General features: G+C 38.4%; 1 protein-coding gene across 1 annotated transcript in view; it reads right to left on the bottom strand.

Annotated features, from left to right (window-relative positions):
• RNF17 (ring finger protein 17) overlaps nucleotides 1-24,184 on the bottom strand; it is a 45,934-nt gene extending 21,750 nt beyond the window's left edge. The window contains exons 1-21 of the mRNA XM_054390534.1: nucleotides 24,131-24,184; nucleotides 23,877-23,993; nucleotides 23,223-23,308; nucleotides 22,494-22,585; nucleotides 21,754-21,809; nucleotides 20,674-20,729; nucleotides 20,081-20,203; nucleotides 18,745-18,820; nucleotides 16,435-16,515; nucleotides 14,593-14,690; nucleotides 13,746-13,917; nucleotides 12,715-12,791; nucleotides 9,208-9,343; nucleotides 9,045-9,099; nucleotides 5,626-5,787; nucleotides 4,547-4,736; nucleotides 3,936-4,104; nucleotides 2,755-2,939; nucleotides 1,550-1,688; nucleotides 931-1,084; nucleotides 163-278 (exon numbers count right to left, since the gene is read on the bottom strand). Of these exons, the coding sequence (XP_054246509.1) occupies nucleotides 163-278; nucleotides 931-1,084; nucleotides 1,550-1,688; nucleotides 2,755-2,939; nucleotides 3,936-4,104; nucleotides 4,547-4,736; nucleotides 5,626-5,787; nucleotides 9,045-9,099; nucleotides 9,208-9,343; nucleotides 12,715-12,791; nucleotides 13,746-13,917; nucleotides 14,593-14,690; nucleotides 16,435-16,515; nucleotides 18,745-18,820; nucleotides 20,081-20,203; nucleotides 20,674-20,729; nucleotides 21,754-21,809; nucleotides 22,494-22,585; nucleotides 23,223-23,308; nucleotides 23,877-23,993; nucleotides 24,131-24,184 (2,394 nt within the window). The remainder of the gene's footprint in view (nucleotides 1-162; nucleotides 279-930; nucleotides 1,085-1,549; nucleotides 1,689-2,754; nucleotides 2,940-3,935; nucleotides 4,105-4,546; nucleotides 4,737-5,625; nucleotides 5,788-9,044; nucleotides 9,100-9,207; nucleotides 9,344-12,714; nucleotides 12,792-13,745; nucleotides 13,918-14,592; nucleotides 14,691-16,434; nucleotides 16,516-18,744; nucleotides 18,821-20,080; nucleotides 20,204-20,673; nucleotides 20,730-21,753; nucleotides 21,810-22,493; nucleotides 22,586-23,222; nucleotides 23,309-23,876; nucleotides 23,994-24,130) is intronic.
• Nucleotides 24,185-24,753: the final 569 nt, after the last annotated feature.

Here is a 24,753-nt window from a genome sequence, read left to right as displayed (position 1 = left end):
CCAAATTACCAGAGTGTTTCATGAGAACCTACATATAGCATAATGGTACATATGCTATTTTTCCATTTCCAGAAGGTTTCCTCATCCTTGTTTTCAAAAAAGGCTTCTTCCATGCACTGAGATTATACTGATTTTGAATAATTCAGGCAAGCACTAATTTACCTTTTCTGGAATGCTCAAGAACTCTTTTTTTATTCTGCGTATGCCTTTACGAGTTAAGTGAGCAATGTTTCCAAAGTCAACGTATTTCACCGTAACTTCTCGATGACTTGGCAGTCCTTAAAAACAAAATAAACCCACCCCAAGTTATTAAAATAAAGAATGAGCATCTGATGCAGGCTAAAAGCAAGAGAATTTCAGAGCAAAATCCACATTTACACCATGTAATCATAAAACATTTCACTTCCAAATATTCCATAATGCAATTCAAAAACTACATTCTTTAAAATTCAGCTCTTTTGGGTTCCTGACATGACAGAGCTGGTGCTTTAGTCCTTTCTCCCTCTCATCACTTTGAGACACTGGCAAAATTAAATACACAAACAGAAGTAACTGTACAGGTAACAGAGGTCATCAGAATTACACCATCTGATCCCTTTGGAACTGCCATGGAGAATTATTAACCCACAACAATTACACTCAGAGGTTGGCTATAATAGACAAAACTGTAATAGTAAGTGAAACACTGTTGAAAAGAATTATGCAATAGAATTTCAATAATATATAGAAAACAAAGTATATTACGTCTCTTTAAAAAGTATAAATCTCTATTTATAGTAAAAGAACAGAACGTGAATTAGCACTACGGACTTTATGAACCTGCTAGAATGGCTGGTAAAAAACCCAGCTCTTTGTTACTGTTCATACATACTGCATGACCTTTCTAGTACCACATCTAATTTTGCAACCCAGTATTAACCAATACTTCACCTATAATCTGCGCTCTGCACCAATTCCCATCTTCCTGTTTTGCAATACAGGCTTGGCCTTCAACTGGGCAGAGAATTTCCATGTGACTCCCATACTCATATTTATATACCTCCTGAAGTTTCTTTGAAAGAGCTAATAAATCCAGGCTATCTTTCTAAAATAAGAAAAACAAAACATACATACTTTTTTGACATGGTATTAATGGTATTTAAACAGTATTTTTGCTCCTTCAAGGGACATTTTCTCTTTGACAGTGTATTTGCTAGTCTTCACAGCCCCCCAAATTCAACAGTGGCTACAAGTATACGAAGTAAATTGAAGAGCTGAACAATTATGGATTGTTGCCCTGTTCAATCACATGTCTGAACAGTGAAACACTACATACCCACATAGGAATTAGCCATTTAACAAGACTAACAAAAAAGTGAACTGCATGGAATTCTGAGAATTCCTGGAATTAACCTAGTATTAATATATCATTGTAGGAATTAATCTCATCCAGGAATCCTAAAGCTGGTAACAAGTGATAGAAGTTGCAGTTTATTTAATGAGGACTACAAGTAGCTCAACAGTAAAATGCTTGTTCAGAGTTTTATTTAAACAGACCTTCAAAACTTACCAACTGAACATAGAAATCACTTGGACTATTAATGTGACAAACGATGACAGAGACAACTGCACTTTCTTGGGGAATGTCAGGTGGACTATACTGCAAGATAGTATTATTTTCTACATGACTGGGAAGCTGTGATCTAAACCTAAGATAAAAAAAAGGCAAAACAAAATTGTAAACAAATTCTGTCACAATTAATTGAGAAGGAACTCATATTAAAATGCCAAGTTCCCTATTAAAAAAAAGCAAAACAGTCATATAATAACTTGATTCATGTTTGCATGAATAGTTTGCACTTTCTTTCTTATCAATTGGTCCAACCAATTCTCCCCAATGCTTCTCTGTCACACATGTAACATATGAAGAATGATAAAGGCAACTGGTTCCTGAGAAGATTTTATTTGGGATGCAGTAGTATACATTTAAAATGCTGAAAAATTCCCCCACCCAACTAAAAGGCTAAAATCTACTACATTGACAAAACCACTTTCTTTCACATTTCCTTTTCCACACTTGTGAGAAAAAGCAATTGTCTAAGGAACAGAGATGTAGCAAAAGATTCTCTCATTGATCTCACCTCTGTAGCTAGTTATGTTGCAATATAAACAAAGATCTTTTTGTGAAGCAAAATGAACTATTATTTTCTACAGATTTGCATGCTGTACTCCTGTACCCAAACACCAAAAGGCTCATGTTGTTCTCTGTCTCTTGTCTCTTCCACTGGTGACTTCAAAGCAACTCTGTCTTAATGTCAGCATCAATCTCCCAGTTATGCCTTATCATTGTTTCTGTTTTCATTCTGCTGTATGCCCATCACAGGGCTGGCTCAGACATGCTGACTAACCTGTCACTGCCTACCAGTCAAATCACACAGATATGAAACTGACTTCTGTATGTTTTTCTGTCCATGGTAGACCCTAAGGTCTTATCTTTTCACCCGTTATTCAAACTTGTAGAAAAATTTAAAATGTTGTCATTTTCTAAAATGAAGTTTATTACCTAAATGAAGTCCAGACTAGTGCTAATTGAGTATGCTACAGTACTTATTAGTAAGGGTGAATAAAGTGAATCTATACATAGTGCTGAAGATTAATACATTACACGTCAATATATCAAACACTGCAAAAACCAACTTGCTTGCTAAACTTCATTTTGTAAGTATTATGCCATTATATTTAAGAGCATAAACTAAAGAAAGGAAAAACACATACCTTGCAAAGTCTAAAAAAACCAATGCATCCTTGACAGACACTGGCACGTCTGATTTACTAAATGGAGATTTTTTCAAATCCACAATGAGAATACCATCCTCTGCTCCATATATGGTCATTAAAACAACTTTGTTCTTTACCATTCCTAAAAGTTGTATCTTTACTTCCTCTCCCCAACCTTCATTCTGTGGTAGAAAGAAAGTTACTGAAGATGTCAAGAGAATCTTAAAAAAATACAAACAGTACTCTCATCTTTTTGTGTGTTTATACAAACGTACAACATAGTTTGGTCAATTTCCACCTTCCTTCTCAACATCCATCTTAGCATTTTATCTACCTTGAGAAAGCTTCTCTGGATTTACTTTGGATCAAATTAAGGTATTTCTCATTTGACACTGCAAAACTGTGTTTTTTAGGTGTGAAAGAAATTAAAGCACATACTAGGAAGGCATTTTACCCACATCTGTGAAAACTGTTCAAAACCTTTCCTTTTTAAAGCTATTTCAGACAACATTAGACTAGCTAAAAAAAACCCAAAAAAACAGACAACATTTATACTGTCAGAAACACACAGCTGCACTGGACATAATTCAATCTGTTGTGAATGCAGCAAAAATAAAGCCTAATAGGTAACTGAATTGAAAAGAATACAGCAATATGTCCTTTTTCTATGTGAATAAATGCTGACAGTATTATTTGTTGTTATACTGAAACAGAACAAATAACTTTTCAACATGTGGCAAAAAATTTAAGTAACAAAGGACAATCACTGAAAAGATGCTCTTAAAAATTCTGAAGCCATTTCTTCTGTTTAGATTACTGTTGAAAGTTACTACTTGTATTAAGTTAACAAATAGCTGAGAAGAGTACCAATTCTGTAATTTGAATTCTGACAAAAGAATGTGTCTACAGTAGAAAGATTCAATCCTGAAGTATGTTTGTGTAAACACAGAGACTGCTAAAAGCTCTTATTTCCTGTCCAATGAAAGAAATGCAACTCATCGTTTTACAAGAGATGATGTAACTTAAAAATAAAAAAATCCTGTACTCTTCTCCAGATTCCTTCTGTTTATAATGGAGTAAGATCACTGGACAGTATGTTACACAAATTATTTTAAGTTCTTTAATATAAATCTTATGAAAGAAGGTATCCTGAGATAGTACCAACAGTTTTTACATACTGCATTTTTGGGAACAATATCCTTCAATGAACACTGCATTGCTAAAGGAGGAATAGCTGCAAGTTCTGCCTCAATGTGCTGATCAGGCTTCCTCAGAAACAAACAAATGTCATCTGTTTCAATGGTTTGCAGAGTAGTAGCAGGTTCAGGCATTTCAGTGGGATCATATCTGTTGTTCAATGGGAATAAAAGCAGTACTAGCTTAAAAGAGCAGCAAAAAAAAATACCAACACCAAAAAACCCCCCAAAACCAAACTCCAGACAAAATAATGGTCATTACTGCAGTAACTGACATGTCATGTGACTGAAGCCAAATTACAAAGTCTCAAGGAAATGCACCCCCCCTTTTTTTTAAACATTGAGGATTGATGTGTTCTCTTTTGCAATTAAAGTCCAAGTTAAACATTTTAGCACATGAAGGCTTCTGTATTTGCGTGCTAACATATGCTGACACTTCTCCTGTGGGAAAGACATGTACAGAATTTAAGTATCATTTGGATATCTGGTTATCTGCCTGAGTGAAGCTGATGGAGGGCTTGTTTCTTAGCAGAGATTTTGAGTGACAACAGTCAAGGACAATTGTAGACACAAACTTTTCTCTGTAAACATACCCTGAGGAAGTCAGAACTACAGAGCTCCCAAAATCAACCAGGAATACTTCCAGCAGTGCAATATCACAAATTTTGTATCGTTTTGGACCACAAGGCTTCCTCCTATTTTCACTTTTTAGGGGAATTAGTTCAGTGATAGCTCCACGGCACCACTTTCCAGTTTCCTTATTCTTAATATAAGTTTCAGCACCTATACAGAAAGACATAGAAAAAAAGCAAGACTAATTTCACACTGCAGTACTAGTAGAGCTCTGCCTGATGTTCCATTGCTGCCTATCTTCCACACAAGTATTGAAGATGCTACTGCTAAAATAACGACAAAAGATGTTAAAAACCCTTGTCTGGAGAGCCACTAGAAGTTCTCTCCCAACATTCATTTAGACAATGTCTGTAAGCCAAAGAGTTGTTTGGCTTGTATTATAAAGTAATATCTGACAAACCTTCTGTATCTCTTAGTTAAGTGGCGAAGACTGAAGGCAAAGGTTATTACATACTTTTAATCAGTTTTCTAAAGCATCTTCTACAAGTGAGTAATATTGTCAACATGTGGGCTAGAAACTCATTTTAATGATTTAGCAATGTATTATCATGTATCATTCTTACTTCCAGCATGGTTTCTATCTACTTAGTGGATTTTAATAAAACTCATCTATCCACTTGAAGGGAAAATGTTGTTTGCATGAAAGAGTTGATTTACTGAGTAACAGAAGAATTAGGCTACTCTCTAAAAATCAGTATACTGAAAAACTATCAGTTAACAATTATCACCAAATGCTGGAAATCATTAAGTTTACAGCCCAGTGTTTCAACTGCTGGTTACTCTAAGCACTTAATTTGTTGAGGTCCAGAAGAACTGCAGAGTCTCTCTACTGTTTTCATTTATATGATTTAATAGAAGTCTGGTTTACCAAACAATATGTACAGTGTTTCTGGAAAAGCATTAAATGTAGATTCCAAAACATATAAGGATTGCTTTACTAAGGAAAGGAGGGAAGGAAAATAAAAAGGTTATACTAAGGAAAACAAACTGCAAGATAATATTTTAAGCTAATGCAGACCTTCAGAAATAATTAATTTACCTAGTTCCAAAACATCTAAAGGCAAGAGATATGAATTCTCATTACAACAGAAGTTTTCCAGTTTCTTCTCCAAAATCTCTGCTTCTTTCTTCTGTAAGAATCTCTGAACATAGAAGTGGCATGGATTTATAACATGACTTACAGTCACCAGTTCTGTTGAACCTGAGTAAGACATAAAACAGATTATCATTCCCCAAGTGACTCCAACAGGTATTATCAGATACTAGATTAGATTAGGTTTATGTTCCATTAATCATGATAACATTACCTTAAATACCATTTAATCTGACAAGTCTGCTTCCACTTGGTTCAAACTAGTTACCGTCTGCTTTCTGATTAAGTATGTTCTTTTGAACTACCGTCCTTATCCTAAATTGCAAAGTAAAAGACTAACTGCTTACAAAGTGGTAAGCCTTAATTCAAATAAGTAATACAGTTTGTATTCATAGAATCATACAATTGTTTTGGTTGGAAAAGATCTCTAAGAGCCCAACCATCGACCTAACACCACCATGGTCATTAAACCATGTCCCAGAGCGCCCTGTTTACACATTGCTTGAACCCCTCCAAGGGTGGTGACTCCACCGCCTCCCAGAGCAGCTTATTGCAATACTCAACCACCCTTTCAGTAAAGAAGTATTTCCTAATATCCAATCTAAACCTCCCCTGACACCATTTCTGGCCATTTCCTCTCATCCTATTACCTGATACTGGACAGAAAATACCAACCCCCACCTCACTACAAACTCCTTTCAGGTAGTTGTGGAGAGCAATGAGGTCTCCACTCAGCCTCCTCTTCTCCAGACTAACAATGAGTTTCCTCAGCTGTTCCTCATAAGAACATAAGCTGTTCCTCATGTTCTCCAGACCCTTCACCAGCTCTGTTGCCATTTTCTGGACATGCTCCAGCAACTGAACGTCCTTCTTGTAGCAAGGGGCCCAAAACTTAACACAGTATTCAAGGTGCAGCCTCACCAGTGCCAAGTGCAGGGGGATGATCACATCCCTGCTCCTGCTGGTCACACTGTTCCTGATACAGGATAGGATGCTGTTGGCCTTCTCAGCCATTTGAATACATCACTGACTCATGCTCAGATGGCTGCCAACCAACACACTGAGGTCCTTTTTCACCAGGCAACTTTCCAGCCACTTTGCTGCAAGCCTGTAGCGTTGCATGGAGTTGGTGTGACCCAAACACACGACCTGACACTCAGCTTTGTTAAACCTCATACAATTGACCTTGGCCCATCAATCCAGCCTTCCTACCCTCAAGGAAACGAACACTCCCACCCAATTTAGCATCATCTGCCAACTTCCTGAGGCTGCACTCAATTCTTTTGTCCACATCATTATGAAGATACTAAAGGGAACTGGCTGCAAAACTGATTCCTGGGGAATACAACTAGTGACTGGCCGCAAACTGGATTTAGCTTCATTCACCACCACTTTAAGCCTGGCCATTCAGTCAGTTCTTAACCCAGCAAACCGTCCACCCATCCAAGCTGTAAGCAGCCACTTTCTCCAGCAGGATGCTGCAGGAATCAGTGTCAAGGCTTTACTGATGTCCAGATAAACAATATCCACATCAGGAAAAAAAAAAAAAGAAAAAACCAAATGAGAACCTCAAAACGAGCTAAAAAATGTGATTTCCTTAATCCTTTACTAATATTATTTTGCATCCTCTATTAAGGCACACCCTTTTGCTGCAGAGCTGCTTCTGTCAACTTCTGCAGTTCCTTTCTTTCCCAATACTGCAATCTCTAGTTTTCAACTTTTAATGCTATTTACTTAAACAAAGCTCAAAGCACAAACTGTGCCTACAGAACTTCTGAACAACTTAGTTCATTAAATTACTGTTTTGTACATTTACCTGTTCATTTGTAATTTAGAAAGCCATAGCCATAGATGGAGGAAGAACAAGACAAAAGTTCAAAATTCAGTATATAAATTACTGACCTAATAAACAGGCCCCACTGTTTACAGCAAGCACTGCTACTGTAATGTTAAATATCTGCCAGGTGTTGAGAAACACTGCCAGTGCCAAGTTTCTGAAAGTTGCTTGGGAATTCCAGTATTGCATCTTTCAACTAAGTGGTTTTAGAACAAATCTTAAAAGACAGTGTAGTCCTTACACTAGCAAGGAGAGCAGACCAGGAACTGTTTTTGTATAGCAAAACCACTGACTCTAAGCAGAGTAGGAGACATGTTTCCCAATACACTCCTGATCCCGACTAAAATTCTAACGTGCTGAACTCTCCAACGAATTGCAGTGTCTGCTCTCACTACTTAGGGACAAGTTCTTTCCAGGAAGTGAACTGTTTACCAGTTTTATGTTGAAAAGGCATTTCCTTGAAGAGATTCTCCCCCTGTTCATCAGCATGACATTCTGTGGGAAACTCCTCTTCTTTGGATAAAAGTTTAATCAAAGAGATTAGTTAAGTACTCATACATTTGTAGTAAAGCAGCAAACACAGTAAAATGAATTGCATAAGGGTACCACAAAGGCAAAAGTTTACATCTGATGTGACTGAAATGGATGCACACACAGTGACTACGAGCACGTGCCAGTAACAAGACCACAAAACTATCATTAAAATTCTTAGATTCAAGACAAGCAAAACTCACATAATGCAGCAGCTTGAAGGCATTTTGTTTTGACAAGAGTTCTGTGAAGCCCACTGGGATTCTGGAATGTGCTATTTTAGACAGTTGAGTGCAACCTCTATAATTTACTTCACCTTGATCACAGCTATATGCTATAATTACTTTCATGTGTACCACCCCTATCCTCTCCTTCATCCTCCACAAGCTTTAGTAATCATAGAGCTTTTCCATAGATTATTCCAGAGTCAAGCATCTTAATTATGTGGGCTATCTCTATCTATGCCCCCTCCTATTTCTTGGTTCTAACTCATTCCTATCACTTCTCAGACTGAGGGTACAGTCTGCTGGACTTGCTTCAGTATGAGAGCTACCTGCAATGCTGCAAGGCCCAAACCTGGACACAATGTTCCAGATTCTGTCTTGCATGAGCCTAATGGAAGGTGAGGATCACTTCCTGCATCTGTCAGCTATGCTCCTTCTAATACAGTCCAGGGAAAACCCAACAAGCTGAGGAACATAACTGTTACTGCCCATTAACAAAAGACAATGCTCTGGGAGAAGATTCATGAAGCCAAATGGAATGCCAGAAAAGCATTCTCCAGGAGCCAATGTCAGAAACTTTGAGGGGGGCTATTTAAAACTAAAGAGTCAAAGAGAATCATCCAGGCAGACACAGGAACTTCAGACTTTTGAGAAAACTTGGAATAAAGTGGAGACATCATCAACAAACTCATGTGAGCTATGTACAGACACACATGTAACAAACATCACACAAAACAACAGAACATGGAAAGCTTCAGTATTAAGAAACTTACTTTCCAGATCATCTTCAAATATTTCTTCAATTATGAGATCAGGGCTGAATGGAGACTTGGGTAGAGCACATGTATTCTGGTGATGAACTTTAGTATTTTTCACTTCTTTGTGAACACTGCATTTATTTTCAAGAGCCTTTATTTTACTTTCTCTGCTAAGTACTGGAAACATATTCTCTACAGATGACCGAGTATTGAAGCCTGGAATTTCTTTTTCATCAAGAAAAAGAGTGTGTTGTCCATTACCTTCACCGTATTTGGCAAAACTTTTATTTGGAAACACATTCATGTCATCCAGGCTGGTTTTAGAAAAAAAGCAGAAATCAAAGCACAGCTTTTATTAAGAATACATCACTGTGTTAGGGAAACATATCTTAAGAGCTGGTTGAAATGAACTGTGTTATGTTTTTAAATACCAAGATGACAAACCCACTAACAGGATTTCTGAAGCCTAAAAAGAATTGTCACAGAACAGCTCGGTACAAGAACTACCCCTGCTTAAATGTTCAGAGACTATTTGAATACATTTCGTATAAACTATTTGGGGCAAAAATAGAAAAGAGAATAATGCAGTAGTTCATGATAGAAATAAAAAGGCACATCATACACTTTTGTCCTAACAGTTGCTCTTTAGCGGAATCTACAGGATTTGCAAATATTAGTTACGTAAAAAGACTTTTTTTTTTTTTAACATAACCAGTGATAACTGTAACAGCCCTAACAGTGACTTCAATCCATTTTCTCAAGTTTTTGTCAAAGATTGCAGAGAAAAAGAATGGAAATTAAAAAAAATGAAAGCAATTGTAATTTAAAAAATATAATTCAGGTTTTATCTGGTTCATCTTAAGTAAGTTTTGGCATTTGGTGCAACCAGTATTTAGACTGTAAAGAAGAAATACTATAAATTTTAGTATGTGCTGTTGATTTTGTTTGTATTTTTATCAGTAATTCTTGTATGCTGAAATAAACATCTCTATCTCATATATTGTAAGCATATAGGCGTGGTGCTTAGGGACATGATTTAGTAGTGAATGTGGCAAGGGTTAGGTTTATGACCGGACTTGATGTAAAGCTCTTTTCCAACCTAAATGATTCTATGACCGTATCATTAAATGCCAGTCAAAGCTGAAAAGCACACAGCATTAAAAAAAAAAAAAAAAAAAATCTTGGTAACTTCAGTCATACAGTAAAATATAGTTGAGTTAAGCACCAACAGAACTGGAATGTCAGAACTGAAGCTCTAACTGGATTAACCGGAATGTTAATGTTAACTGGAACTGAAATACCAACATCTAAAGTTCTGCTTTCTTTCACTGTACTCTTAGGAAGCCACAGCATATATAGGTATTTTTATATTTCATCATTAGAAGAACAAGTAAGTTACTGTACCTATCTTATCACAAAAATACTTACTGCTCTCTTGCTCCCCATTCCATCTTGCCCAAATTTTCTAACAAAGATACGATCTCATCAATTTTTAGGAAGAATCTCGAGAGAAGAAACATTACACAAGGTGACATGAACACCTAAATCACTCTGACGCTTTGAGATGTTATGGCATTTTTCAGAACAATATTCATGGAGGAACAAAATACCTACTCTGGTTTCATTTTTTCCTTTCCTATTAACAATAGATTTGGTTGCTTATTTATCTTCACATTCATATTAAAAAACTCTTACTTTTTGCTTTATCTGTCATGCAGAGACTATTACAACATTCACTTACTCAGTTTTCACACATATACCCAGTTTAGTTCAATAAACTATTCTGCTTGGAGAAAAGAAATTATCCAACACTCCCAAAAAATAAAACCATAACTGAAGTCCAAAATGTACATTCTTTTTGTTCTATTTACTGTCACACTAATGTTTTCACACTTACCGATGAAATACAGCAAAATCTTTTTAAGTTAGGCTAACAGAACTGCAAAAATAACATCATGCAATCAAATCCTTAGCTTTGTTGTTCAGTTATAATGAGCTATTTGTGAAAACTGAAGTGTAAGCAGTACTGAACAGCCCATCTTCCCTTCTTCCCCCCACCTCCTTCAGGAACTTCTCTACACTTTGTTCTACAGTTTTTGATGCCTACAAAACGTGCCTCAACTCCTATGCACCTCCTAATTCTGATTCTTTTAAATTTTGGTAGGTTTTTCTGAGTGGCACCATCACGAGAGGCCTTTATACTCACCCTTCATTAGATCTCCTTCTATACTTCTATACAAGTCCTTGAAAGGTCTTCCAATGCAAACAAATAAGACTGTATGTTTTAGCTTTCTTCTACATTGTGAGAATTTTCCGTTGTGCAATTAAAGAGCCTTCTATGAAATTCTCCTTCACCATTGACACTATCCTCAAGATTGTCCCAACCTGCCAAGTCACTAAACTTGCTAAAAGATGATTTTAAAATTCCTTTATCCATATTCTAATGGTTCAACTAACATATGGCAGCAAGAGTTGTAACTTTGTCAAGCATTGGAACAGGCTGCCCAGAGAAGTGTCAGAGTCACCATGCCAGAAGAGTTGAAATTGTTCAGACTGGAGAAGGTTCCAAGAAGATCTTATTCCAGCCTCTCAGTACTTAAGGGGGGCTTATACAGGGGATGATTTTTTTAAGAGTCTGTTGCAACAGGCCAAGGGATGATGGTTTTAAACTAGAAGAGGAACGCAAGGAAAGTTTTTACAATGACGAAACATAGGAACAAGTTGCACAGGAAGGTTGTAGATGCCCCTGCAAATTTCAAAGTCAGGCTGGACAGGACCCTGAGCAACCTGATCTAACTGAAGATCTCTGCTCATTGCAACCAAACCATTCTGATTCTGTGATTTAAAAGACGCATAAGACATGGTGCTTAGGGATATGGTTTAATTATGAACTTGGTAGTATTACGTTAGCAGTTGGACTCAATGATTTAAAAGGGCTTTTCCTGTTTTTCACACTTTGCATCCAAGTCATCAATTTCAGAGCTTCATTTCTCTGTGCCAGTCAGAACCTGATGGCATACAACCGTTCTATCGCCTATAATGGGTCCATATCCTGAAATACAATGGGGTTGCTGAGATGTTCCGAACTAACTGCATCTTTGTTCTGTCCTCTTTCCTTATACAAGAATGTGGCATTTATACACTAGGCTTACAATACTTTGACCAGCCTCATGACCTAGCTGCATATGGTCTGCCATACCATAGCCATGACACACTTTTCTCTTAGTCATGTCTAGAAATCGTATTTCTCACTTCCACTGAGGGCAACACAGTAACCAGGGTTTTCCACCAATTTCTTCTTAGACATCAGTGCCCTAAGACACCACCAAGTCTTTCCTGAATAAAGCAAATTTATTAATTTAAAAAAAAAACCCACCACTCCATTGTTTCCCCCATTTACTTCTAAGTGAAGGAGAGGAATTTTTAGTGTCTTAAGTTTGTTAAGAATTTTTTAAATGCACATAGAGTTCTTTACATAGCAGTAAATTGTACATGCTTTCTCAGGTGAAGGCTACTAGGCATTGTTAGTGATGAGTTAATACACATCTGAATTAGTAGCTTTTCAGTAAAATCAAAATGAAAAACTTCAGTTTCTGCTGTTTACCTGTTTTATGAACAGTTTTTGTAATTAAGATAACCAGTACATCCCTTTACCTTCCAACATAACTCCCCTCCAGTCATTTACCTTGAAAATATTTTTTCATTCAAACTACACACTCTTGAGAGTTCAGCCTCAACTGGCAACTTTAAATCACAAATAACCTGAAATTAAGAAGTACAGTTATAGCTTCTACTACACAAAAAGCAGATTATACATCTGTATTATCCACAACATAAGAAGCCATTCAAAGAATGACAAGACCAGTTATTTTTCTCAAGGACTACAAAGGCTCTAAATGAAATAACTGGGTAATGCATTTACAAAGAACAGAGGGAAATATTTTATACACATCTCAAGCATGAAAATGTGGAACTCCTTGCAACTGCATACAAACACCATTTATGTATATATGTACACACACACCAATCACACATAGCCATAAGCATTATGAAGTCATTCAAGAAGTGTTACACAACCTTGTAACAGGATGCTGTAAGATTTATTCAGTGTAATGACCTCTATGTAACCTACCAATTATAAAATTATTAACCTGTAAATTCCAGCATTCAATAAATGCCCAGGTTCTTAGACTCTTCCTCCAAGCATCTTATCTTCTCTATTGTCAGAGACAGAAGACTTCAAACAGCACAGCATATAGTGTGGGTTTCTATGAACAGCAGGTATGATGGGGAAGAAGAATGGAAGTAAAGGTCTGGGACCAAGATGTTCAGGATAGCGAGGCTATTAATTCTGTAGTAGTTCAGGGAAAAGATTGGAAAACTCTTGATTAGGAAAGGCTTAGACTTCTGAACACTGCCCTTTCACTGATCAGTACTGTGTCATTCTGTCCTTCCCCTCCACTTGTCATTTCAGATAGAAAGTTCTTTAAGGCAAGGGATGACCTTTGTTTCACACCAGGCACCAGACTCAAATTTCTGACCAAGGCCAAATATAAACTCCGTGTGTGTATGCACATCAAGGTGAGGTAAGAATACATTACTGCAAAAATCTCAATATTAAGTCTGCAAACTGAAAGGCAGATCAGAAACTTTCAATATAAAGTTGAACATATTCATTAAAAATAAATTGTTTCACAGTGCAAAAAATATAACTACCTGAGGGAGATCACAGTAGGCTCTTACAGAAGGTGTAATTTTAAATTCTTTTGCAATCCTAATGGCACCAGCCAAGCACTTTTTCTTCTCTTCAATAACTTCCTTAGCTTTTCCAATATCAGCACTGTAGCTGCTGATGCTCTTCCTTATTTCTGCACATGATTTATTTTTCCTGTATTAAAATATTGCTTTTCAGAGTTTAGTAAGCACTCAACTATACAGATTCAAACTTCAATACGCAGTTGGCAGCTGTGCTACTATACAGAAAGGATACATCACACACTGAAATACCATTTTCCTCAGTAAAAAGGGGAAAGCACGAAAAATCCACTTAGTTAACTAGAACCACAGAGGCTGAGAGTTCACACTGAAAAGCCACTTTCTTTGAATAAAGATTTTCTTCAGAAAATATTTAAGTACATTTCCATTCAAGCCTCCTAGTATTTTTGTACATGTCCAATTGCAAATTAAACAGCTGAATTTTACAGCTCAGTCTATTAAGATATCAGATGCCCCACTCAGAAGCTCTTCTGAAATCCGAAGTTTTGACACCCCTTCCCCATGCCTTCTATGAGCTTGAAAATCTCAGTCAATTTAAAAAAAAGTTTCAGAAAAGTAACATCACTAAGTTTTATATTTTCTTTAAGAGTAGAGGCTGCATTAGCAAATGGTTTCCAATCAGGCAAACCAGCTCCAAGATGCCACTAGGAAAGGGCAAAAAAATAAAGACAGATGTTAGGACATACTGCAATGAGGAAGACCAAAGTTTTATTTAAATTGTTTTATCTGAATTAGAAACAATTCCTTGATAAACTCACCCCCACCATCCTATAAACCAGATTACTACCTTGAGAGGAGAGAAGCAAGAAGTTCATCAAATATTTTCTCCACAGTTTCTGCAACTTCTCCTTCCTGCTTTAACTTCAATTTCAAGTATTTCAGCATCTGTTTCATGCAGTATCAAATAAACATGCATTAACTATTTCAATAGTCATTATTATTATTCTCATATTAACTTAAACATTCAAAAGCAATGAAATGTGATCAATACACCAGCAGGCTCACACTGAACCACTTAGTGATATTTAAATCAATTATCACTCATTAATTCCTTTGTTTGTTCTAACTTCTAGTCAGCTCACAGAGTCTGGATCCTCACATCAGTTGAAGTCTTCAGGTCAATGAGTCAAAAAACCACATGAGGTTTATGAGGCCCACTGCCTCACTTTCCTTTCCTGGGGACGTTTAGTCTTGAGAAGAGAAGACTGTATAAATATCTGAGGGGTAGGTGTCAAGTGGATGGGGAAATCTCTTTTCAGTGGTGCACAGTAATAAGACAAGGAGCTATGGATACAAACTTGCACATAGATGGTTGCACCTCAACATGAGGAGGAACTTCTTTACAGTGAGGGTGACAGAGCCCTGGAACAGGCTGCCCAGGGGTGTTGTGGAGTGTCCTTCTCTGGAGACTTTCAAAACCCACCTGGATGCATGCCTGTGCAGACTACCCTGCTTTTGGCAGGGGAGTTGGACCTGGAGGTCCCTTCCATCCTCTAATGTTCTGTGATTTTGTGACATTTCAACACCATACACAGAAAATCAGCATGCTAACATATAACACATAAAACTCACTGTGAGCATAAAGAGAAAAAAACCCAGAAGTAGACCAGATTTGTCTTCTGGCTAAGAATCAGTTTTGTCGTTATAGTTACATTTAATGAGGAGACTGTGGAAAATTATCTCAGTACTGCAATACTGATTTGGTAATTCTCAGTCTTTATCGAAAAACTGTTGGAAGATCACAGGTGCATGCAGGAGTTATGATATTAGAACTGCTGAAGTGGTTGTTTTTCACAAGATGCTATTAGTATAGCTTTGCTTAACCGATAGATTGGCCGCTCCAACAAAGTGAGTTAGGAACTGAATGGAAAACAAGTTTTGAGGACACCTCATGCCACACTTACTAGGATGAATTTTCTTTAGACTTTTGGATCATTAAACACATCTACATCCAGGTATCTTAGATTACATGTAAATCGTACATGCATTTCCAGGCAAAGACAGAACCGCAAGCTTTACCACAGCACATTTAGTATGAGTTAAAGTTTAAATAAAATAATGATCATTGATCAAGTTCATGGGTTACTCAAAACCTAACAGCATTTTCCAGTACTTTAGGATTCTTCCTATATTTTATACTGTACAGAAAAATGTATTACAAGATTTATGCATTTAATGCATATTGTGTCTGTTAAAATTAGTACTTCTGTGGCCCGTGTAATTTCCCCCCCCTTTAAATCCAGAAAGAGGCACATGAAAACTATTATAAAGTTAGCGTAGCTGCTAGAGGAAAAACAAATGCTGAATTTTACCCTCACCTGAGGAAACACAAGCTTAATACTTAAAGATTGGCACAGATATGGTTCTGCTAAATGTATGGACCAACCTATTAACTTTATGTGTAAGATGATGTACTCCTTTACAGACTACTCCTCTAGTCTGTAACCTGCAGATTATAGTCAGGAATTTAAAACCGTATATTCACAGAAATGGCATAAAAATTGAAGACAATAGAGAGTTCAAAATGAAGGCAGTAAAAGCATGTTTAAATAGGACGTCAATGTGTGACTACTCACAAAAAGCTTCAGTCAAGGATTTAATATTTCATTAGTTATTTATTTTAACTCACCTCATCTGCATCCTGCAAGTGGCTGAGATTACAAACACCTATGCACACAGCTTCATCAATATCTTCTATAGTTTTACTGTCCTGGGGAAAGATTTGCAAATGAATGTAAAGTTGCCTGTATTAAAAGACAAGACATGCCATACTCATTTGCCATTCTGACAAAGAGATGCTTGATATGGGCGACTGATGATCTATTGTAAGGCTTTGAGCAACTCTGTTGCTGCAAACAGGTCTGAAATACTTAGGTCACCTGAATTACACTGAGAACTTTTACACTGTATTTCTGAAGCACAGATTGCTTTTTAATTATATGCCATTTATTTGCACATACTCACAAGTGACAGTATGTGAAGGAAAAACAAAATAAAGTTAACAGTACAGCGGAAAGAAAACATGCAAGACAAAGAACGTGGATAAAGTAGAATACTTAGGAATATCATTTGGAGAACAAAATATAAAAATAACTAAACATTATATGCTCCCATTATGCTGATGCCAGAAAATGAAAGAAAATACTTGCACATGAATTGCCACAGAAGTAAATGTAGACACCAAAATGTCTTGTTGCAGGCACTACTAAAGCTAGTGTTAAAGAGCATTGGTTAGAGTGCTGCTACTTTACTAAAGCAAAGTGAGATCATCAGCTGGGGACGTCCCAGAAAGTCAGGGATGGTGCTATCTAGGTCTATCTCTAACAGGCAACCAGTTCACCTTGCCAAAGGGCAACTTAACTAACACACAAACATCTCCAATTTCTAAAGGATTCCTCACTAGTGTTAAGGTAAAACCCCACAAACTAGAGAGAAATTAAAGTTCAGAATAAAAAAAAGCCTGATTCAGAATAAAAAAAAGCCTGACCAGACACTGGTGTAAATGAAAGGAAGTGCTGCCCACAATCTGAAAGAGTCCTCTTAGTCACACACATCATGATGGTGTTTAAGGATGTTTGTTGTCATTTCCATCTCCTGAACAGTTAATGTACATGAACATCAGTGGAGGGGAAAAGGACCTGGGTGTCCTAGTGGATGGAAGGTCGTCCATGAGCCAGCAATGTGCTCTTGTGGCCAAGAAGGCCAATGCCATTCTGGGGTATACTACAAGCGGTGTGGCTAGGTCAAGAGAGGTTCTCCTCCCTCTCTACACTGCCCTGGTGAGGCCACATCTGAAATACTGCATCCAGTTCTGGGCCCCTCAGTTCAAGAGGGACAGGGAACTGCTTGAAAGAGTCCAGCGCAGAGCCATGAAAACGATTAAGGGAGTGGAACATCTTCCTTATGAGGAGAGACTGAGGGAGCTGGGGCTCTTCAGCTTGGAGGAGACTAAGAGGTGACCTCATTAGTGTTTATAAGTATGTAAACAGTGAATGCCAAGAGGACAGAGCCAGGCTCTTCTTAGCGATGCCCAATGACAGGACAAGTGGTGGAAGCTGAGGCACAGAAAGTTCCATGGAAACAGAAGGAAGAATTATTTCACTGTGAGGGTGACAGAACATTGGAACAGCCTGCCCAAGGGGGTTGTGGAATCTCCCTCCCTGGAGACATTCAAGACCTGCCTGGATGAGTCCCTGTGTGGCCTGGTATAGGTGATCCTGCTTTGGCAGGGGTGTTGGGCTAGACGATCTCTCGAGGCCCCTTCCAGCCCCTGACGGTCTGTGATTTTGTGATCTCAGACCAACTACATTGTCTTCCTGGGAGTAGAAAAAGAAAAGAAAATCCTCCTCTATTCTGTAACTTGGATGTGAATTGTATTAGAAATACTTGCCTATGACAACTATTCCCACTCTACTCTGAGTAGATGCAAGGAGATGTAAGAGGTGTAAAAACATCATAGAATTCCATTCCTCCCTCTCTACTTTGTGGTTCTCACTACACTCAATGATGCATAAACAAAAATGTTTCCAAACCTCAAAAGACATGGATATATTAATTCAGAATATATCTTTCCATTTATCCAACACCACTGCAGCCCTGAATGACCACTTTAAAGATGTGTTGCATGAACCTTGCAGCTGTCTTGAATTTAAAGGAAAACAAAAGAGCCCCGGGACCACGTACTGTGAACCCTCAAATGTCTTTTAAGAAAAAGGGCAGCTGAATACACTAGCCTTCCTCAGCTATGATCTGGTTGGGTTTGAGCTGGTTTCAATCTTGTCAAGTTATTTTATTACAACTGTAGTTGCACATCAATTCTGAAAGATGGAATAATAGCACATAATTATTAAGGCTGCAGATTTTTGTATTAAAAGGCAATGCATGAGCTGTGAGTATATGAAAATGAGTGAGAACATAAGGAGACTCTATATTAACATACCATGTCTGCTGCTCGAGCACCATTTGAAGAAACTACATGCTGAACATCTTTCTCTTCAGTATTATGAATAAGGTGCCTGCAAAACCAAGATTTAAGGAAAAAATCTAGACATTTTAAACAAAACATCAAACTTCCTATAAATAGACACAATTTGCAGATGTCAAAATTTGTCATTAAATACATATATATACACATCTATTTTTAAACAATTGAATTATCACTGATACACTACAGATACCTCATTTTTCAAAGTTTCCTTTTAGTTGCATAATTTTAAAATTCATCTTTAGCAACTATTCTTCACTTGGCAGTTTTGGCAAGGCTGCATAAAGTCTTAGTAGGTGGTAGTGATGTTTATCCTCAGAGAGTAAAATGCACCACATTAACATTAAAAGATTTTTTTATTTGTTGCCCATGTGATATGGATTAGGCTGTTAAAACCTTTAGCACACATAACAGATTACACTAGCATAATTTACTGACAACCTGTTCGGAAAGATCTTAAAATGCTGTTGTATGGTGACCCATATCTGCTCTTCAGTCAAGAACACATGCAGCTAAATAGCCACAAAAATCTCAAAAAATAGTCTCTAAAAGCTGGCTTAATCACAGAAAGAAAGCACTGTGTTCTTCCTGTGCTCAGTTTGTTGTTTCTGATGGACTGTGAGAGGACTTGTAAAAAACTGCTGCAGAGACTGACAGCCATGCATGAAATCTTGACTTTGTTTTACTTTGGGCAAGGTTAGTGATGCACCTTTTACGTACCAGTACTTAGAATCATAGAATCAGTCAGGGTTGAAAGGGACCACAAAGATCATCTAGTTCCAACCCCCCTGCCATGGGCAGGGACACCTCACACTACATCAGGCTGGCCAGAGCCTCATCCAGCCTGGCTGCAAACACCTCCAGGGATGGGGCCTCAACCACTTCCCTGGATAACCCATTCCAGGCTCTTACCACTCTCATGGGGAAAAACTTCTTCCTCACATCTAGTCTGAATCTCCCCACTTCCAGCTTTATTCCATTCCCCCTAGTCCTATCACTACCTGATATCCTAAAAAGTCTCTCCCCAGCTTTCTTGTAGGCCCCCTTCAGATACTGGAAGGCCACAATAAGGTCACCTCGGAGCCTTCTTTTCTCCAGACTGAACAGCCCCAACTCTTTCAGTCTGTCCTCATAGGAGAGGTGCTCCAGTCCTCTGATCATCCTGGTGGCCCTTCTCTGGACATGTCCATTGGACATGTCCCCATGGACATTTTCAGCATGTCCATCTCTCTCTTGTAATAGGGATATGGACATACCTCTCTTACAGAGCAGATCTGTGTAACACAAATACCTCATGTAATAGAGCTGGAAGAATTTTCTGGGACTATTGCTATTTTTTTCAATGTCATTCTCCACAGCAATAGGAGTGGGAGGAAAGCCACGCACTTTCAGAATTCCTTCAAGTCCACATAGGCTAGACAAAATTTGCAAGTGAATGTAATTTAGATATGACAATTGCTGCCATTTATAGCTGTGACTGGTTATCTAAGTGGAAGGTGCAACGTGAGCAGCAGAGGGCTGGGAGGGGAAGGAGGCAGTTCAATTATACAGTCCTACCTACCACAGCCTGGCATTTCAGTAGCTTTCTACTCTCCCTCTGAAGCCTTACCAGGGAGCTACCACAGTGCTTAAAACTTCCAGTTCCAAACGTTTTTAAGCCAAACCAATCTGTTTCTTGTTGCCTTTCAGTGAAACGTTTTTAGTACTTAAGTATCAAGCAAGTTGTGTTCCTGCATTACTAGACACTCAGACTGAGGAGATGCTAGTGAAGTTCAAAGAACACATTAAAAACCTCAAACAACAACCAACACAGAAAAAGACCAAGAGAAAAAGCTATACATGCATCTAAAGACATAAAACCAAGTTCAGTTAATAAAGGTTTACCTTGCTAACCTTGGCGAGTTGCCACCACACAGCCCGACTTCAAAACTAGTTTTGGTCTGAATTCAGAGGGAAAAAGTAAGTTCAAATACAGAGTTAGACCTAAGTCCCAGTAAAAAATGTTCTATAATTCAGTTTTTGTCTTCAGTTCCCTCCCTGCCATTTCACTGAGATCAAGCTTCAAAGCAGTGCTGTTGAATGCACTTGTGTTGAATGCATTGAGCAATGAGAGGTGCAAGAAAACAGCTTCCAAGCCAAAGCCCTGTAGCCATCAGTGTTTGTGGTAAATGTGAAGAGTTCATACCAAAATGAATGCTGTTTTCCTGCTTGCTTTTAGCATTTTCCCCTCTATTATGCAAAACTTCTAATGTATTGCATTACTGAAACTGGTAATAACTTACATTTCAATGAAGTTTAATGATGGGGCCTAATTTCAAAGATTTAGCTTACTTGTCTTTCACAATTAAAGTTGACTCTTAATTTGACAGCAGGAAAAAAAAAAAAGGAATGGCCACACCATATGATTTGTATGAAATAAAAAAACCCTTAATAATTGTCCAAAATATAGATTTTTGTTAAACAAATGGTATTAACACAGGAGAGATTCACAAGCAGAACATTTTTTTAAAATGCAGCAATAAAAATACATTCCCACAGTATGCACCACCACACATAATAAAGTTGTTTTTCTTTAAAAAAAAAAAAAAATCAAATTTACTTGGGAGCTGACAGGGAAAGAGATTAAAAAAAATGCCAAACCAAACAACCTAAGAACATATACATGCATCAGCTGCTTTCTTACACATTATGTAGTATGGAGATGGCATTAATGAGAACTGTGAAGACAAACCTTCTTAAAACCTTCTTTGGACATGAGATGTGCACTGCATAGCTACATTTCATATAGAGAAATGCTAGCAAAGACTTGCTGAGAAGCAGGTGGTTATGAAGCACAGGTCCTTACTCCAAGGGGGGATCTGAGCTTGCTTTAATCAATCCCAATGTAAATGCAAAAAATCCTGTGAATATCACTATTTCAGACCATCACAGTAACTGCTGAACAAAAACTTTACATCAACTTACTTTGGTAGAAGAGGAACAAAGAAAATCAGTGTCTTCATCCTTCACATCAAGCAATGCTGTGAAAGCAAGTATAGGAAGCACAGCTGTGAATGTTGGTAACTGAAGGGAATGAGATAAACAGGAATACACAAGTCACCAGAGTAGCTTTCTAGGTAGCATTCTTCACATCAATGGGAATTTGGACATTGACTTTCACAACAAGAGAAATTTAAAGCTAGGAATAGAGTTCAGATAAACAGATATGGAAGTTTTCTGGCAATTACAAAAACCTACTTGCATTTAATGATCTGCGTGATTAGCTGTATTACATTGCTACATTTGGGACAGGATAAACACATGAACAGGAAAGCAAAAAGGCAAAAGAACACATACTCAAAATGTTCACCTGCAGTACAGGAAAAGAAATAGTTTCACAAAGTGTCCACAAATACACGTACTCAATACGATTTTGCAACTTTTGGGGAAAAGGAAGATATTCAAGCAGAAAATCTCAAGGAAAAAAAACTTAGGTTTCTTTTAAAACAAACTTTTAGTAGCTTCATCAAGAAAAAAACAGCAGGATGGGAAGAGAAAGTTACTGATTGCTGTGGCCAAGTACTGGAAAACTAGCAAATAACCAACACTTAATCAAATCTGGCAGCCCAGCTGTTGTCTTTAACAGCCCACAAAACCCATAAAAAACAGTGAATACTGCACACCACAAAACTGCTGTAATACAAGTCAAGATCCAAAAGCCTTACCTTTCACATCCCCACCTTTTGACATATGACACAAACCACTGTTTCTCTGATTTGCTTCTGTAACGTCCTCTTCTAGCATCTTAAGACACTGCCTTCAGAAGCAGAAGTAAAGGTTTAAGATCATGGGAGCTATTAACGAGATATGAATTCCGATTTCCATCTCTCTTAAAATTAAACTTGCTCGCTTTTACCGAATGACATTATGAAGAAAGTGCAGTTAATGAAACACACATCATGTACACAAAAATTTGGTTACCCTCCCACCCAGAGAAGAAATTTAACTCTACGATACTGATTTCATCATCCATAAAGGTGATACTTATAGGGACATGACATTTAAGATAACTAAACCCAGTAAGTTATTATATCATGCATTTTAATTGCATTAATTCTATAGTCACTTAACTAAAAATATATATTGAGTAGTTCAACAGTGCTTTATTTACCTGTAAAATATCCATACAGATCACTATGAGATACCTGCATCCTAGCAACTATTTGCTAAGAATCCAGGATGCACTCAAAATGTCTTTTTCTCTGGACCTATTCCAAATGCTAAGATCTTCCACAAACTGCATGTTTTACACACACACACCTAACACATAAAAGACTCATAACAATGCAGAATGCAAACACTGTTTTCTACATTTCCCCAATTAAATTTCCTGATAAGTATATTTAGAACTTAAAAATATGGCAGTCACTAGAATAATCTCATAATTCACATACCTTATAGCTTTTAGTTTTCTATTAAAGTATCCACTACTGTCATCCACCAAGGAAAACTCTTTCTTTCTACTCATGACGCTTTCTGGCTTTAAAAAAAGGTGAAAAATTCTCTTATATCATGCACATCTCGTCACTTGAGCAAACACTACAGGTTAGTTGTATCACTTGCTAAAAGTAAATTACAAAAAAAGGCAAAAAATTCACTGAAAACATATGCCTATTTTTCTCCTTGAAAACCAAAGCTTTTAAACACATTGATCCCTTTTGCACTATCCAGCTACGCTGCTCAACCGCTAACTAGTCACAGCAGGAGACGCTACTAGTGGTCTCCAACCCTCCTTACTGACCATATATCCTCGGTATAATGACTTCTGTTTTCTGAAGTATCTCAGTATTGTCGGTTCACGTCCTGTTTGCAATCCACCGTGCACACTGACCCCAACCCCGTTCCTTTAAGGCCTGCTACCTAGCCTTCTGTATTTGCTGATGTGCAGCACCTACACCTCTCCGACAACCCTTATCCTCCAGGCCCCATCTCCTTTTAAGTTTTTTTTTTTTTTTCTCCTGCCTTTTCCTCTCAGCCACTGCTCAAAGCCCCGCTGCTGCTGCGGGTGCTACGAAGCCGCCGGTGAAGAGGCTGGCGCAGGCACATACCGAAACGGAATGGAACACAACGGGCCGGGTCAAGTTGGGCGGGGCGGGGCGGGGCCGGGCCGGGCCGGGCCGGGCCAAGTCGGGCCGCGGCGCAGCACTGTGGGGGTTAGGACGGCCCTGCCCTCAAGAGGAAAACCAGCTCCGTAACAGGCAACCACGCGACGCCCGCCGCGCGCCAAACACAGCTACCTCAATCGCCAATCATCGAGCGCTTCGCCTGACTTTGTTCCTATCGCAGCCAATCACGGGGGGGCCGGAGGGGGCGGGCACTGATTGCTGCGGTAGGCGCGGGCAGTTTTCGCCACCATTTTGGGGCCTTGAGGTGGAGCTGTGTTGCAGCGGTTGGTGGAGCGCTGCCTCGCCCGACCTCTCCCCGACCCCTCCCCGACCCTCCCACTCCCCCTGCCTCTCCAACCCCCCCCTCCGGCTCCCCCCATCCCCCCCCTCCGGCCCCTCCGCTGACCCCCCCTTCCCCCTCCCCTCCCCTCCCTTCTCCCTCCCCTCCCCTCCCCCTCCCCTCCCTTCTCCCTCCCTTCCCTTCCCCCTCCCCTCCCCTCCCTTTCTCCTCCCTCCCCCCTCCCCTCCGCTCCCCTCCCCTCCCCTCCCTTCCTCCTCCCCTCCCTTCCTCCTCCCTTTATATTCTTTAGCTCCATTTAATAATTAAATGAACAACAGCAGAATGTTATAATTTTCTGCTTATGGATTTGTCAAAATTAATAAAAATGTATCTGCACACTGTGGTCTCTATGCCTTTACAAAGAATTGTAAAAGATAAACACACACATTATTTTTATATTATGCATGTATTATATTTGTTCGTATCTCTATCCGGCTATACATGAAAGAATAAATGAACATACACCTGTATCCCTTCAGT

The sequence above is a fragment of the Indicator indicator genome, chromosome 1, assembly GCF_027791375.1.
Source record: "Indicator indicator isolate 239-I01 chromosome 1, UM_Iind_1.1, whole genome shotgun sequence".
Lineage (NCBI taxonomy): Eukaryota > Metazoa > Chordata > Aves > Piciformes > Indicatoridae > Indicator > Indicator indicator.
This window is presented reverse-complemented; position numbering and strand designations above follow the sequence as displayed.